At 36.7% G+C, this 18344-nt stretch overlaps 1 protein-coding gene across 20 annotated transcripts in view; it reads right to left on the bottom strand.

The window, feature by feature from the left end:
- The window catches only part of GPHN (gephyrin), a 300275-nt gene that overhangs the window by 107379 nt on the left and 174552 nt on the right, over positions 1–18344 (bottom strand). For 12 of the 20 annotated variants that reach the window (XR_012673911.1, XM_075151830.1, XM_075151842.1 and 9 more), the window contains 4 exons: positions 11184–11278; positions 7054–7120; positions 2629–2901; positions 1250–1357 (listed from right to left, as the gene is read on the bottom strand). Coding sequence is in view for 19 of the 20 variants with exons in the window: in XM_075151830.1 (XP_075007931.1) it covers positions 1250–1357; positions 2629–2901; positions 7054–7120; positions 11184–11278 (543 nt within the window). In the remaining variant the exon portion in view is untranslated. The remainder of the gene's footprint in view (positions 1–1249; positions 1358–2628; positions 2902–7053; positions 7121–11183; positions 11279–18344) is intronic. The other 8 variants (XM_075151848.1, XM_075151849.1, XM_075151847.1 and 5 more) reach the window with 2 other exon arrangements.

The following is an 18344-nucleotide window of genomic DNA, read 5'->3' as shown; positions in this document are numbered from 1 at the left end:
GCATAAAACAATAGCTCAAGAGTAATTTGCAAAAGGGCACAGAAGCCTGGATGACAGCTTAACAGTGTGCTTCAGAGAGGCTGAATGCATTGTTTTACTGACACTGAAGAATATGGTGCAAATTCTAGTTTAGTAACCTCAACTGAAAAAAATGAAACTATTGGAATAAATGTGTGTGTATGTATGTATGTACATATACATAGCTTTATCATCAGGTGTGTGAACTTTAAAGCCTTCACATTTCCTAAGTGATTTTTCAAGAGACATGGTCATCATGTTTTAAATACAGAGGTGTTACGCTATTTGATTGATGGTTTAAATTACCATTTGCCTAAGGGAACAAGAAAGTGCAGCCTCTGGTCATCAAATCTAGTGACATATTTTCCCAAGAACTTACACCCTATTTGCTGGCTGACATGGAATGAACGGGTCAGACAGCACAACTCTCTCTAGGCCAACTGCCTTCCTTAGGTTTCTCTAACCTACAGTTATTAATACAGTAAATTACATTTCATTCCTGATGATACTGTAGCCATTATTCTATCTTGATTCAAGCCTAGACTAAACCTTTGGGAGATGGAAAATAAAGTATGGTATTTTGTTAGAGCCCGAGTTATAACCTCTGGGTTATAATAAACTACGTTCTTTCTACCATTCATTGAAATAGTTGCCTACTATTCACTAAAATCCAGTAATTTATAATAAGTCCACTGTATCCTGACTCCTCAAGTCTTTTCTTCTGTTTTTGAGAAATTCTACTTCTAAACAGAATACAAAAATAAGGGAGAAACTGCAAGTGATGAAAGCAAACTATGAACACCCAGTGCAAATGCTGTATTATATTAACAAACTATTGAGAGAAAAAAAAGCAAAGCAAGGCAAATGAACAGGGAAAAGTTACCAAAATTTCATAGCTCTACAGCAGTAATTTTAGGAGATTACTTTAATTATATTCAATTATTGAGTATATTAGATGATAAAGCCAATGACTAATCAGAAACACAGGCTATATAGCCATGATTATCTCAGCAGCCAAATGATTAAAACTGACAACGCACATGAACTTTACCTTGTTTAGCCCTGTACCTTAAACAGAATATTTTCTGTAGTATGTTCTCTAAAAGATAGCACTGATGTGTCTTTGTTAGAAGAAAATAAATAACACTGTCTGTTCACACAGTAGACTAGGAGGCTGGCAGTGTATTTTTAGCCACTGTTAGTGCAAAAGCCTCTTGGAAGTGTCTCTTACCGGTTCTCCTGCACTGCCTGCTGCGTGATGGCAATAACTGATGAGACCAGGGATGGGCTGTTCACCTTTTGCCATGATAACAGCTGAACTGGTGTAGGATGGATGCTTCTAATGCACAACACATAACAGCTATGAATACAGTGACAGGAAAACATGATACTATACAAGCAAATGACTGAAAGGGAATGAGGTGAAAACAAGTGTGACACTGAAACGCCAAGCTCATATGAACAGTTTAGATCTCAGGTATTCTCTGCCTTTAAAAATTGCACATATTATTTATCTTTGCCTATATCAAAATAAATTAATCAATTTGAAATTTGCATTAATAAAACCTGAAACTTGCAAGTGATAATTACCTTAATTCATCCCTGTAAAGATATATGTAATCAGGATTTTCTGTGCATGAGGAGATATCTCCAGCTGCAGCTGTCTTAGAAATGTCAAGATGGCTCAGACCTGAATTCATATTTCTAGAGTTAGAATGTTGCTACTTTGGTTTAGAAATTGTTTAATATAATTTTGAGTTACTTAGACTTTCAATTCCCACAATAGGAATTAAAAGTACAGTTTGTGGAGTAAATATAGAACAAAGCAGTTTGGAAAAAAGCCTTTCCAAACACATAGGAATACATTGTCTTTCTATTTGAAAACTGAAGACACAAAACTGAGGTAAATATTTATATATTGGTTCAAATAATACGATATTTCTTTGGAAAACATTTAAAATTTGAACTGAAATAATTTGCAAGTGTTATCTATTTTTTTCCTTTTATAGTCTCAAATTTATTATTTCGGTTTGAGTAATGTTGATCTATAATTACTGGCTAAAGCAAGTCTATAAAGACAATGTGATGACATTTAGTTTTGCGGCAGAATTTCACATCTCTTATGCGGACATGCACACTGGAATACAGTAGTCTGGATAGCTTATTACTTAACCTGGTACCTATCTGTCATACTTTTAATGAATGTTTTTAGACATCAACATTTTCTTTTCAAGATAGATATTACAGCTTAGAAAATTTTGTTGCAATTCCTTAACATGCCACCTACTGAACTTTGTATGTTCAGGCGTGTGAGTACTTTGAATTAAAAAAAAAACACTAAAAGTAATCTGCCACATCAGAATGGTATCATAAAAATGCATACTATCGTCAAGACAATAAACAATACATATCTCCCACTGGAATTTGAGATCACCTACCAAAATAGGATTCATATATTTTTACGAAGCTATATTTCTATAAAACGTACCTAAAATACATCTTTTTGACCACACAGACATCAATGTATAGTCTTAACATGCAAATGAATATTGGTGGAAAGTACCTGAGATAGAAACTAAAGGGTCTCTTAGGGAAACAAGCCAGACTCACCTTAGCTGCAATGGCTGCTGCCGTTATATGTGAAGAAGAACTGTCCTCTGTTGAGGCAACTCCACTATCCTTCTTCTCTTCCTCCTCTTCCTCACACTGTACTCCTTTGTCTTCTGTCTGCTTGTGAGGGCTGGTGGTTGGAGGAGGAGAAAGAGGAGGTGGCGGTGAAGGTAGATCTTCAAGCTCATCGTGTACCTCCTTTACTTTTACAATGGCATCCCGCAAAAGATCAATGGCGTGAGGTAGGGCTGGCAGTATAAACTGAAAGCATTCCTACGCACAACAAGAAGAGAAATGACTATGAAAAGTTACCTGCAGAAGTAAATAGGGATTTTTCAGATTTACTCGATATTTGGGATTTAGATGTATCTTTTACCCGATCACAAATAAAACCTTAAATGCCCTATGCAATTGCTCAAGGAGGGTAAAAAAAACAAACTCAGAACCAGAACCGGGGACTATACTATATATTTTTGCCTTTTTTCATGCAAATATAGTAAGTTGTACAATGGGGCTACTGTAATTAAGCTAACATTGGATTAAAACTTTGGAAAACAAGAGTTAAATTTTCATGAATACATAATACAGAAACCAGTTCACAGCAGTTGGCAGAATGCTACAAAAATGCAGAATAAAAACATTAACTCTATCCCTGCAGGGATATTAGCTTGAAATCATTCCTATTATGTTCCTTCACAATTAGAGAACAATTCATAAGGGTTTCCATAATTATACTTTTATATAATTATATCCTTTTTTATTCATGGACTTACCCTATATACTGCAAGAATGACAAACTACACTGATGTAATTATAATTTTATGTAACTCAGAAAAAATTGTTCATAAATAATCTATTTTTCAAACCTCTCCTTGCTCTATGATCTTAAAAACAATTAGAAAGTTTATTTTACATGGCTGGAGAAAGCAAAAATGCAGACGCTGTGTAACTGTTCTTTTTGTTCCATAATGGGCATATACATATATAGCTAACTCTGCTGCTAAAATATGCTAGTATTTCGCCAAATCAAAGAGGAGCTTCAGGACATCACGCGCTGCAGCCTCCTGCTCAGATCAGGGTCAATACAGAATTCAGACAGGTTGCTTAGGGCTTTGTTCAATAAAGTCTTGAAAAAATCCAAGAACAGAGACTCCACAATCCTTCTTGACAACCTGTTCTAATGCTTAATTACCCTCAAAGTGATTTTTTTTTTCTTTTCTTTTTATCCAGCTGGAAGCTACCTTCTTCAATTTATAACTATTGTCTCTCATCCTCCTCCCAGGCACCTCAGGAAAGAGTTTTCTTCATGTCATTTGAGCAGACTGCATATAAACATTAAATTATTGGAAAATGATGGCAGGGTCACAAGAACAAATTGCCATGGCAGTGCAGTTAGGGAACACACAAGTTGACAGAGAAAGCTACATTATTCCTTTTGTTGCACTTCATTTTTGATTTTGTTTCAAGCATAAGGAAGATTTTAAAAAATGTATTTTAGAGTATCCAGAAAATAAATAATGATAAACATTTTGTAAATAGATACTGTAACAAATATTTTCAATAAATAAAAATGACTATGTAAACAAAATGAAGAGCAAACCATCCATCAGAAATTACTAGAGTTTATATAAGCCACTTTGTAAGTCAAAAACATGACTCTCAAACACTGTATTTCCTCAAAGCTTCTAAATAAGAACCCACCTTTCAGTTGCTCCATTAAGAGTAATGAAAAGTCAGACTACTTCACAGATTTATAAATTCTTTAAACATTCAATTTGGCACTCTGAAGAACTGGAGTAAACTGGATGAGCATAAGATGCTGTATATAATGAATATATATTAAAATATATTTGTAAACATAAGAAAGAATTATAACTTCTAATGTAACTGCAAACCTCAGAGTATTGTGCCTCTACAGTATTACTTTAAAAATGGTTTAAAATACTGAAGCATACAACCATCATTACTTCAATAAAAAAGCAGACCTCAAGTAAGTGGTAAACAAGGACAACAATCTGTGAACTGACCAATAATCATGAAAAGGTACATTAGTGATTAACTCATTAAAGAAGCATGTCCCCCACTCCCACCGCTGAAATAAAGCCTTGTTGGCTTAACTGTTGATGAATAGGTTCCCAGTAAGTACTCTAAAAGCTCATACTATTTGTAAAACTCATTGTTCTAGGCAATTGTTAGTACAATTATGAAAATTGCCATAGAACCAATGATTTCAATAAGAATCTGATAAATTCACACTTTGCCCTCTTTCATAACATTAAATACCTTTTGCAAGGCTAAAAGAAAAGAAAACAGACCAGAACAACACAAAAATGGAAGTATTCTACAGATTCAGTGGTACAAGCCACACAAATGTGTGGAGAAAATGCATTTGACATTGTGTCCATTTTTGTGATGGAACATTTAGACTGCTGCCATTTTCTATTAATATTTTAATAGTTTATTAATGAAATATGTATACTGCTGCAATTTCATAGATTTATATAAGCTTCTTATATGATTGTATTAAGATGACGGAAAGGAAATTAGCAAGTCATAAAAGAGAGAAATGAGAGAAATTCCTGGTAACAACCCGTTCTGTTTGGTTCTTGAGATCCGCCTGTTATGGAACAATTTTCTCTACTATTCATCTTAAAAATCTTTGCTGAAATCTGATACTTTAAAGATGTTTCATATTAAAATAAACTGTGACAGAACAGAGTATCATCATGACAGGAACAAATAAATCATCAGTTTATAAAAAGCTTGCTTGTATAATGAAATCATATGACCTTTTTTTCTTTTCCAGCAGAATTATCTTTTTTACTAGTTACTTTATATTGAATTATTGTTAAAATACTTATTAACATATTTCCATTTCTTTTCTTCATCCTATTTCTACAATTTACCTATCTTCACGTCTGAGTGCCTCAGGGCAGAAAATGACAATTTTTTCTGTACCTAGCATGTTAGGAGTGCTACTGAATACAATAAAAACCATTAGAGATTGTAGGCTATTTCATCTCTTTCATAATTCAACAAAAGAAGTATAGACTTCTGAAAAAAACTTCTTACTAGTGCACCAGTTCTCTAAGATGTGGGGCCCACTGCTATGTTAAACACATGTACATACATATGACTTCCCTCTCATAACTGGAAGACTTTCAGGTAGGTATACTCCTGCCCCACCATCCTCCAATGCTTGTTGCATGTTTTGAAGGCTTTTAAATTTATTTTCAATTACAGAGTCTCATTAGATTTCCTAAAAAGGCTTTAAGAAATGGTAGAATCATAGGAGGGCTTACTGAGTCCTTGAACGGAAATATGTAGACAATGTATCTGAAAACCTGTGATGGCTGCTTAAGATAATAATATTCAAAACATTTCCTCTTCAACTTCCACGTGACAGCCCACATAAACATTCTTTATTTATCTCCAGACATAAGTCTTTCAAGCAACAGTGACTTCAGGGCTGTGCTGCCAAACACATTAGTACTGTCTCCTCTGTCATTGGGTACTACTGGTTTAGAAGACGTTGATAAACTACCAGGTACGCATTCGTCAGAGGCCAGAGATAAAGACGTTTTTTAACAAGGCCACTGACATAGTCTGAGCCCTGGAGAAATATGTTCTCAGGATTGATGGGGGATCTACCTTAGCAGTTTTGTACCGGGTTGTACAGCCCACTATGCAGCTTAGCAGTACTTGTGTAGAGAAGGCTGTTTTTCTGGATCTATCAGCCAACTACACAGAAAGAAGGAGCACTGGAAAGATCTAGCCTTACTAACAAAAAATAATTTCCTCCTAATGTTTAATTGTGTTTCTCTCAGCTCTACCGTCAGAAAGTAAGCATGAATAAAAACACAAAGCCTAACTTCCCTGTCCAAACTGAGCAAAACGCAGGAAGAAAACAAACTGTATAAAGGGTGTAAGGTCTGATACCCATATCCAAAAGATTTAAAAAATTCTCAAACTCTTAAAAATGATGTTCCTTTTTCTCCCTCTTGCTGACCAAAATTGAGAATATTCTTCATACTCCCCCAAGTTCTACCATACACTAGGCCATCCTCTTACTTCTGTGTGAGAAAGAATGCTTTCTTGGAAGCTATAGACAACACAGGGATCAGGTACAGGCTGTCTAGAGAAGAAGGAGGAAGTGTAAGAGACCATTAGACTCTTCATGAGCACTGCCTGCTACAGTGAGCGCTCTCCTGCACTACATGTAACGCTGTCCTGGTCACACAGTACCCTCAATCAGATCAGAATTGTATCGTCCCTCACTGAGAGTGATGGTGCGTTCAGTTATATGAACATGCATTTCAATTCACTTCTGTAAAATTTGTTGTAGTGGGTACTTTCTACCATTCAGAACAATGGGAGGTACTCATCATGGGTCCTCAGTAGCAGATCAGTAAGAGCACTTCTTACCTGTGACCCTTTCTTGCTACCTGGCAGATTAATTATGAGAGTTTTCCCTCTGATTCCACACACAGGTCTGAAAAGAAAGAAACCCAGAGTGAAATTCTTGCATGCAACTTTCTCCATTATAGAAACAAGAACAGAGCATTTAAGATAAATTCTATTATTTATTAGAATTTGTAAACTCAATTTCCAACATCTAAAAATACTTGCTCAGGAGAAGCTGAGCTGAAAAAGCATCAAACAAGGCTGACAGAGTCTAACATTTAATTGATAGTATAAACACTGGCTAGATTTCCATCTTTTTTAGATCTGTGTAGCTCCCTTAATTCTATTGTTTACTTGCATCCAATACATGCTTTGATACAGTCCCTATTTGCTCATACACATGGTTCCTTTGTAACGTAATTTATGGTGTCAAACACTATTTCCCTTCCTAGGTAAAAATACTAAGTCGTGCTGGTTGCATTAATTAAATATGTTTTCTTTCTTTTTTTTTTTAAGATTCAACATAAGAGGGAAGTAATTCTCAAGTGAAAATTGCACTTATGCAATTCCTATCTAATTCTTCCTAACAGTCTTCCCTTCCCCCTCAAAAAAAGACAAAACCAATTATCAAAGATGGAAGATTTTATTTTATTTTTTGTCTTTAGGGAATTCCTTTGGTCTTGATGCAGGGCTGAACTTAGACACCCAAGTGCTGAATGCTTTCTGTTGTTTAGAGTTTGCCTCTTCCTCCTTTTAGTTAAATATTTTTCAAGGAAAAAAATTAAAATTACTCGATTTTGTCTTGAGGTTGTGAAGAGTGCCTCCTGTTTTCTCCACTGTTTACGAAACCAGTGGTGAAAAACCCAGGGCTGGGATATAAGGATAAGAAAAAAGTAAAAGGACGAAACCAAACCACAAAGATACGGAGACTACAGTTGAGAGAAATTGTGTAACAATCTCTTTATCAAACAAAAACATGAGCCATCAGCTTAGACAGAATAGAAAAGAAAATAATTTCTTGATAGGGCATTACCAAAAATTTTGAGCCAAAGGACATGGTTTGTGGGGTAGCCACCTTCCCTGGATTTCTTCTTATACAAATAATTCTCAGTGATTAATGTCATTTATTGGTAGCACAGCATTTTCTAGCAGGGTAACAACTATTCTAGTGACAGCTGTCATAATGCTCACAATTAAATAGCACAGAGACCGTTTTTGTGCCGCAAAATGAACTTTTGATATCACAGTCAGGCTAGCCTGAAGAGAAGTCTCATTTTCAACTAGCAAGTTGAATATTGCCTGACTCCTAGCCTCTGTTTTCCCATATTCACTTCTTACACGCTATATGCCCTCAGTTAAGAAAGAATTCCAGGTAGTTGAGGAATGCTCTACTGCAATACAAAGCTGAAGTGCCCGAGTTAAAGAAATGTGCTCATTTACTCTTGTTGCAGTAGTCAAACTTACAGAGTACAATCTCAATCCAGCAAATCCCATACGTGGGACACAGTTTATGACAGATTCAAAATAAAGAAAATAGGATTATCCACAAAGGAATTAAAATGAGGTGGAATTGTGTTTGGCATATAGCTCCTTTAATAATCTCCTTCTTGGCTCTTTTATTCTGCTTTAAATAATTTTGAACGTTATAAGCTAAGTGACCAGTACAACCAACCAACAATAAAAAAAGGACTAAACCAGCAGCCATCTCCCGAAAGCTACAAGTTTCGGCTGCCAATGATACATCTAGTGGCTCGATAGAAATGGAGCTCCCAAAACTTTCTCAGGAGAGCATGCAAAACTAAATGAAAGTACCTAAAAACTGCATGGCTTGCAAAAAATACTGTGTGCACTCACAACATAAAAGCACACAAAATGTGCGTGCATTCTGGGTAATGCAAGAGAGAAATTAATGATATTCCTCCAAATGTAGACCAGTTGAAGGAGATGCTGTGGATCTCATGTTATCCTCAGCCTTGTGATGCAGTGGACAGAAAGTTTAAGAAAAAACAAAGAAGTCTGAGAAAGAAGAATACAGATAGAAGTAAGGGAGTGGAAGGAAAAACAGGACACAGGAGAAAGAAAAAAATGGATGTGGGAGGAAAGAAATACAGGTCTGATGCAGAAGTAGGAATTGAGAACATGATCTCTTTGGGAAAAAAACACGATCTCCCTAGGAAGTAATTATGCTGGTAAAAGGATGGGCAAGGAGACAGAGAGTGCTTTAAAAAGCCTCAATAAAGACTGGCACGGCATGGGTAGTTGACAGGTAAGGAACCGGGTAAAGGGAAGAGATAATTCAGGTACAAGTGCAGTTTTGGAAGGTCACAAAGAAGAAAAGGAAACACTTTCAGGAAACACATAAAAAGGTCTATGACGCTCTAAGGTACTCCCTGCTGGACCCTAGAACTGAAGTTGAACTATGAGAGTCTCACTGCCTCTCATTTGCCCGTAAGTATCTGTGAATCCAGTCTACAAAATAACTCACCACTTTCTAATGCTGGCCCATAGTCAGGAAGACAGCCTATAACTTATAACAATTTTTAAAAGTTCATGTGATAAAATTCAACATGATTGACCTAACATTTTCCAAATCTGCAGGTAATTTATAGAAGTGTCAGCTTAACGTTGCATAACGGAACTTCTGCTTTTGTTTTTTTTGAAAAGTCAAAGAAATTACATGCAAAATTATCCATCAGAACTTCATTTCAAAAGGAAGTCAATCAGAGGTAAGCTTAGGACAAGTGACATTTAATGTTAAATACTTTGAAAAACTAGGATCTACATTTCTCAAACTGTGTACCTAAAATTAGTGTATGTTTTTGACCTCTCTTAATGTGTGCCTTAGTACTCATTGTAAGAGGGGATTACAACACTACCTCAATTTGCAGAATTTTCTATGAAAATATATTAACAATTTGTGTCTTAGAATAACAAATGATGTAAGAAAAATCCCAGAGGAAGTGAGTCTGCATTCAGAGAAGATTCTGAATAAAGAGCACCAAAACCAATATAAGATTACACATAGGACAACCAAAACAAAGAAAAGTAAGTTTCCTTCCTCCATCTTAAGCATTTGCAGAGGAATTCTACAAAAAAAATGTAATCATAACACACATGCAATCATGCAGAACTGAGATTGCACATGAAACCACAATGCTGTAATTTTGTAATTTTTGTGTATTTTATGATCTGAAAGTGTTATAAAAACAATGGACTTTTGCATGCTGATTACTTTTAGTTCTGAAGTAAAGGTTTTCACTGGGAAATTTTTTAAGACCTAATATGATTGCATGCAGCATCTTTGTAATGTTATCTCCCATTATTGTCATCAATTACTACTGAAAGCGGCTGTAGTTTAAGGGACATTTTCTTGCTATGTGTACAGAAGAGTCAGGTTGCAATCCAGCATTTTGATTCCACTCCCATTACAACATCCTTTCAGCCATCCTGATCACACCACATCTTAAACCAAACTTGGTAGTGTCATCTAAATGGCTATCTTTTTCTCGATCAGAAACAGAACAGCTAAATTAACCTTTCCTCTCCTTGTGGTAATATTCTGTTATCCTTCCCTTTCAGATAAACACAAACTATGATATAAAAAATTATATCAGATAAAAAAAAGAATATATTTGCTATTTTGGACAGCATCTGAAGGTGTTAACTTGGTAATGCTGCCATTTCAGATATGTGATATGTGATATGAAAAGTTTTAAAATACCTTGTCAAATCACTAAACCTCTCATCTAAATGTCCTTTAAAAATGCAAGTATGAATACAAAGTTGCAGATTTGAAAGTTCCTTCTTTATTTCTTATATAATTATTTTCTTGTTATACCCTCATTACACAATGAGAACTCAAAAACCTGTAGCAGCCATTGTTTCTTAGTTACCTTGAAACAATGTGCAAGCACAAACTAGCTTACGAAAGCTATTGATATTACTAAGTCTATCATAGGTAAAATGAAGCAAATTGAAGGAATAAAATAAAAATCAACTCCAGAAAGAAATACAGGATGACAAGAGATGGCACTGATAAAAAAGAAACACCAACAGGCAGAGGAACAGTTACTAATTAAGTAGGAAATACCATGACAATGTGTATTTCTAAGGAAATAGTTCACCGCATACTTTGAAGGAAATAGTCTTACCTAGAGAGCATGCCCAAAGGAGTAACATTAAGTGATCCCATCAGCATTGCCAGGGCCATCCCTGGGGCTTCTCGCTCTATTACTTCTTTAGTGGCCTGCAATCAAAGATTAAATAGGAAAGTGAGTGAAGAAGTACAAGGACAAGAAAAATATGAAACCAGCTAAAATTTGGGTAAGAATATCTCCTTTTTTTGTTTCTGCCAAGAGATGTCCTTGCTAAAATTCTCAACACTGAAATATGTTAAAGAATTTTCTCTTAGTTGTGTAAAATAGGGAAAGATAAGGGGCTGGGAAGAAGCACTGTTAGCTGTACTGTAAAGACTCCTATAGAAAATGTTAAAAGTCAGGACCCTACATATATAGGAAATGTTAACCAACACCACATAAATAACAACAACTCCCTCTAACAGAAAGGAAAGAATGTTTGGGAATAAGCAAAGAAAAGACGAAATGTAACTGCCTTCTCTTCCTCATCAATCTCGTGCATTTTCCCAGGCATGAGAAGGGTGAATTGGTCTGCGCAGAAAACAGAAAGAAAAATTTGCAAAGGGAAGCCCATGTAGCAGGCAGGCAGGCAAATAGTAGAATGGTAATGATAATGGCCAGAAGCTGAGGCCTTCCCTTTCGATCATGTCAGCAAAACAGCGGTTCCAAACAGGCTGGTGGCTTTTTTTCACAAGCGGTCCATATGCAGTGGGCATTGAGAAGCCTGGAAGCAGAGTCTGAAAATCCTTGTCTTTTTAGTCCTTTTTCTACACAGGCAATCAGATGGAAAATTATTTTTCTGGGACGTGCACAACCTTCTGTCCTTACTTCCTAGCACAAATTTTCTCAAATGCACAATCCATCCAGTCTCCCAACCTCTAACTTTAGTTAGGACATAACACCTCAAAGGCAGGTTACAGTCCTACCCCCCTCTTCATTTCCCTCACAGTAGTTGCTGTTCAGTGGATCATCTTGTTTCATGTTCTGAAACAAGATTCTAAGTTATTTGGCACACATGAAAATGTTAGCAATACTCATAAAACTGTGAAATCCATTGTAAAACGTCCAGCCAAACTACAACACTTTGATGGTACAGCTATGAAAACAGAAATAGAAAAGCACATCTTAAATATAAGGACACTCTGAATAAGCTAAATTTTCTTGGCAGTTCGATATAGCAAAAGAATAAAATGGAAAAAACCCCGACAAATTATTCTGTGGGAAAGATTAAATTATAAATCACATCCTTGTACTTTTGTAAGCTCCTAGTTTACAAATAGAAAAAAAAAGTCATAGAGAAGGAAAATGACAGAATTAACCCAAGAGCATCCCTATGAGAAGGATCCAGGAGTCCTATACTAGCCATACAGCTAAAACACTTACAAGGAAGCAATAAATAAAACCGAAAAAAAATACCCCTGAACAGTACAGATATTCAAGTGGCCATATTCTCAAACATTGCCACTAACGTTTAACATGTCAGTATCAGAAGACATCAGACACAGCTACCAAGTAAGCCTTCAGATCTTTTATTAATAAGCAAACTTGGAATGTGCTCAGCTGTGGGAAGCAGGAACTTTGGTTTATACAAAACCAAGCAATTTTAATTCAGTAGCTGACACCACAGTCTCTTTTATTTCAAGCATAGCATGTTAGTTTTAGTATCTGCCATCCTCTACTCAGAAACAGAAAAGGCATATAAATACAACTCAGTGTCTGTATTTCTACACAGGGGAAATGAGAAGAAGCAGGCTAGGAACCATGTAGACAAAACTAAAACCTCTCCACTAGGGAGATTGCCTAAAGATACCTGCTGAGGTATTAAATTATCAATCACATTAAAAATTCTTAAGACTATCCGTAGACCTGATGATTTTTCTAGTATAGCAGAAAAAGGCATTGCAATAGTGAAGGGACACTTTGCTGACAATGAAAAAGTTGGTGAAACATGGAATTCTCTGTGTGTGCATACATAGTAAAGTCTGTATCTACGCCTTTTATTTCAGCTAATACCACGCTTCAAAGCTATTCAAAACCAGTTTTAAATATAAAGTGCATTTTGAGATTTCTTTTTTGCCCTTGAGCACAGTGACACTTTGAAGATACTATTAGTTAAAATTCTAAACAGGCTTCAAAGGTAGTACAAGATGCAAAAGAGTTCCATAAACAATGATCCCGCAGCTCGGGGAGTCCTTCAATGAAATTCAAGTCCATTCTCCAACTTCACAAGAAAAATGACCTTCATAAAATGTCACTGCTAGCAGGCACTGTGATTATTAAAAATGTATAGACTAAGCAACAAAATCTGAAAGGGCAGAAAGTCCAAACAGCAGTACAGTCCTCAATAGAAGTTTCTAAAAATACCTGTTTCAAAATATATATGCTTATATTTATTACTGCAGGCAGACTTCTACAAACAGGGGAATGCTTCCTGTTTTCATATTTGCAGCCTGACTGGATGGATGTAACCAAAAAAGGCTGCTGCTAAGTAAACAACTTTTACAGTGACATCTGCTCTTGAAATCAGCCACCGGAAAGTCCACTCTTGGGATGTCCTCAAATAACGCAACTTAAAATGTGCAGTGTACAGGACCTGAAATCACCATCACACTGGGAAGCACACTCTTAATTGGCTATACATATGTGAATGAAATTAGCAGTGCTGCAGTGACTTGCAGATACTTTGTGTCTATGTGTAACAACTCTTTGTTTCACCTAACAGTGTACCAAAGTGCTGGTGGCCAGCTTTTCTAGCACTTCTTTCAGGTTTGAAGGAAGGGTGGAAAAGATGGCAAAACTAGATTTTCAACTGTGTCCAGCTCAGGAGTTAACTGTCTGGTACCAACATCTACCTGCATGCAAACTATTAAAGAATTAGTGACTCAGCACCTTCACATTTTACCACTCTGGTACTCTAGCAAGGCTGAATTAAGATTGTTAAACCTCGTTTCATGGGCAATTTTTTCTTGGTAGTCTCACCATCAGCCAGCTTTTGCCTGCTGCAGAGGGCCACAGTGTTGGCACAAAATGAATGACAAATCAAGGCTGTTGCCCCTTGCTCTCTCACAACAGCGATGATGACACTACTATGTGGGCAGAAGCAGGAGAAAATGATGAGAAGATTTCATTCAGAGCTGTCACACTGATGCCTTCATCAGGACTGAAGCTATACACTGATTTCTCAAACCCGAGGCTGACGACTATATAAAAAGTAAGTGGACAATACTGGAGTAAATTAGCATAAAATACTAAAATGACAGCAAGGAAGTGTCCCCAGTTCCCTCCACATAAGGTGGTTGTGCAAAGAAGACGGATGCATACAAGATGGAGGTGGAAGAGGGGGGTTCCACAGCAGTGGAAGCATTAGAAGGTAAAAGCAAGAGTTCAGGAGAGAGACAGAAATGCAGAAAGGCCAGTTTGGAGGTTGCAAAGAAAGGAGAGGTCTGTAGTTTAGACGGGCGAAGGGAATGTGGGAAGAAGGAAGCCTAAGTAGAAGGGAAGAATTGCAGAGAGGAGGTCCAAGCAGCAGGACTGTCAGAAGGGCAGGGATGAGAGTAGAGCGAGGGCAAGTGAATGAAGTGAGTGGGATGGAAATAAGACTGCACAAGGTGGCTTGGATGAAGAATACACGAGGGAGAAACTTGGGAGAAGCAAAAAGGAAGAGTGGCCGTGACAGAAGTGTCAGGCTGTGGGGGAAGCAGGGAGAGAGACAATGGGACTGAAATAAAACAGTAGTTTCTACTCCAGAGAGGAGAAGTAGAGACTAACAATTAAATAATTATTTCACGGAACTACTCAGGACTTACTAACAATATCTATGAGAGCAATTCTTCTTACATTTCATTGTTATATGAATAAACACAATTTATTTTAAAACACTTTTTTGGTTGTTTTTGAAGTGCCTTTTAATTGGAGTTAGGGCATTATGTTCCCAAACCAACTGATATATTTTTAGATATCTTTGACGTACTTGTGGTTGCTTAACAGATGGCTCGCTGCCAAGTGGTTTCACAGAGTTCTCCGCTGCTTCACTGCGTTTCTTTGCCTCCATATAAATTAAGTTAGTTCAGTTCCTAACCTGTGAAAACCCTTCCAGGCAGCTTCTGCGGGATATACCCACTGCAGACTGATTTAATTAAAAGACCTAGGACTACTCTTCTAGAAATGTTCAGAAACTCCTTATCTTTGTCTTTCAGGTATTAAACATAGCAAAGTTTGACCTCTTAATAGTAAGTAATGATCTGAGACATTTCATATACTCTTCAGCAGTTTTAGGATAGTAATATGATTTTATCTCTTCAACTAAAATGCAAATATGAGACTGAGAAGTCACAATAAATTCAATTAAATTAACATGACCGAGACTGCCTCTGTTGAAAATATTATTTCTGTTGAAAAAGTTCAAATATATGACTCTTCATAGCATATCATAAAGTTATTTATGAAAATTAATGGACAAATTTACAGATAATTTATATTTAACAGACTATAGAATTAGCATAGATAATATTTTATTACCTATTTGAGCTTTCCATTGAAAGCGGAAGTCTTGGAAGGGCCTAACCAAAGAAATACCTATACCCTCTGCAACAGAGCTCACAGACCACAGTCAAACCTCAGAAGACTGGACAAAGAACTATGGAGACAGATCAGTCAAATATGCAACAAAAATGTCAGTCACGTCTGTCAAGCAGTTGTGTAAGAAGTATATACTTTAGGAACAAAAATTGCATCTCTCAGCTGGGATATGAGATACCTTCTTCAAGGTTATTCAGGATACCTCTGCTGGAGATAACACATGTGCCTGTAATTTCTATTCACAAGTCAGCTATTTCAGCTTATTCTCTACTTCCCTACTCTTATTTTGCAGGGGAGAAAATAGAGCTTACACGGAGCTAGACTGATTAGAGCTTCTCGCCTAAAAATCACTTATCTATTTCTTCTCTTAGTACAATAAGAAATACAGGTTGCAGCAGTTGGTTTCTTTCAACACAGTGAGAAGTTTTTGGATCAGTTTTGAGTCACTCATTCTCACCATCATGCTGTCTTTCCTTGAATTTTTTTTATTGCCTACCCCCAGTAACCTGTGTGATGATATTCTGTGTCTTTTTTATGGATGGAAGGCTTGACAGGAACTGTGCTCTCTGATGTTCTCCAAAATCAAATTTCTTTGGTTAATTGCTCAGTTAATTTGACAAATAGATAAAACTGATCACATATGCTATTGCTGCAAAGCAACCAAAGTCAAGCAGGTTGGCAAAAGTCTCTCAACTTATCATCAAAGTTAGTAACTTTCTAACAATACAGTGGCCCTAACACATCATTGGGGTGCTGCGATGGCTGTCCTTTCACATGTATGCAATTACAATTATCATTGACTTCTTGATGTCAAATTAGTTCTCACAGATCCATGTAAGTCAAGAATGGTCTGCATCCAGAGGGCAATGAATAGCTGCTTCTGGACAGGGTGGATCTCAGAAGTAGATGTTTGCTGTCATTCTAGAGCTTTTGACAGATTCACACCCACACCAATGAACCTGGCCACATGCACCTTAAAAGTAACAGCCTGACAGTTATCGTTTCCTTAACAATAAGTTATCAATGAGTGCTAATGATGTGGGCCTGTAAAAACCCATCAACTGTTTTATATTCCCAGAGTAGTGAAGAATAACTGATGTAAGACCACAGTAAGCACCACTCACTATGTTTGGGCTCACAGGATGGACTGGTGGTGGCTAGGTAGACATCAGGCCAGTGCTGCCCTGATGCGTGTGTTTGTTCCTCCTCATGAAGTGATCATCCAGGCTTCTGTCAATTTTACTGTACAGTAAGAAACTCAGCCTGAGTCTGGCGAGTCTCCATTTTGAGATTCCTGTTGGGTCTTTTTGATGTTAAATGCTGCTATGTGTGTCAGACACACATAGACACATACTGAGAGCTCTCACAGGCTTTTATAGAATTACTTTACATAAAGTAAAATGAAACATGTCTAAACTTATTAGGGTGGCTTACTCTTATCGCCTTTCCCTCTTATCAGTGGTGAGCTTGGTACATATCCCTCCAATAACACAGCTGATTACATGTTCTTCTTCCTCTTCTTCTCCCAACTCAAATCTACGAACAGCCAAAGGTGGATGAAACTCTGATTAATGTAGCCAACTAAAAATAAACTCTACAAACTGATGTATCTGCACACACCAACAACACATTTCCACTGACAATAACTCTGCAGCACAAGAATGCTGATTTGAAGTTTGCTTGCACTCTCGGCATATTCGCAGTGATTCTGCTGCCACCAAGATCCCAAACATCACAGAATGACCCTGCCGAATTTATCTGAGTGAAGAACAAAAGTGTCACAGCAATAACTGCTGTTAGATTAGATTAAATACAGACTCTGTTTTCTCTGTTTCTCCCCATATCCATGATTCCCTCTGCCTGCAACTTGCCCCCTCCAAATTCCCTCACTCTCTTCACTGGGATCCATCACACCATTTATTGTAACTTAATGCCTAGAGCTAATTCAATGTTCTTCTTGTTTATAAACCAATATCAGCAAACAATTCTATCAGTACAATTCCACTGTGTATATGACCATAAAAAGCAACTGGCTGGTAGAGGTACCTCTGGCAATACTCAATGACTTATGCATGACCAAGCCATGAACATATTTAATTTTTAGTATTTAATTGTAACTTGTTCCTGTACCTCAGTAGGTTTGTATCTAAGTTTTGAGCTAAACCTGGTTGCGTTTGGTTTACATAAACTTCATAGATCAGTGATTTGCCTGCCCCATTTGTGTAATAGAAATGTTAATAAAATTGGTACATCTGGGCAACCAAACCACGTGCATCTTCTAAATATCACTTCTAATATATATTAAGTGTTAATAATAATAATAATAATGATAATGATAATAATAACAATGTCTTTAATCCTGATTGATAAAGAAAGTTTTAAGATAGTAAATGTGTATAGAATATATATGCCACACAAACTGATCTTAATTTTAAGATACTGCCCACCCCCATACATTGTCACAAAACCAACAGAACAATCATTTTTAGAAACAGTTAACCAAACAAGGAAAACGCTTACTAAATGCTTTTCTGCACTATGAGGATTGCATTTAGGCTCTATGAAGATGTAAACAGCCCACCAGATGCAGTATGTTAC

The sequence above is a fragment of the Calonectris borealis genome, chromosome 5, assembly GCF_964195595.1.
Source record: "Calonectris borealis chromosome 5, bCalBor7.hap1.2, whole genome shotgun sequence".
Classification (NCBI taxonomy): domain Eukaryota; kingdom Metazoa; phylum Chordata; class Aves; order Procellariiformes; family Procellariidae; genus Calonectris; species Calonectris borealis.
This window is presented reverse-complemented; position numbering and strand designations above follow the sequence as displayed.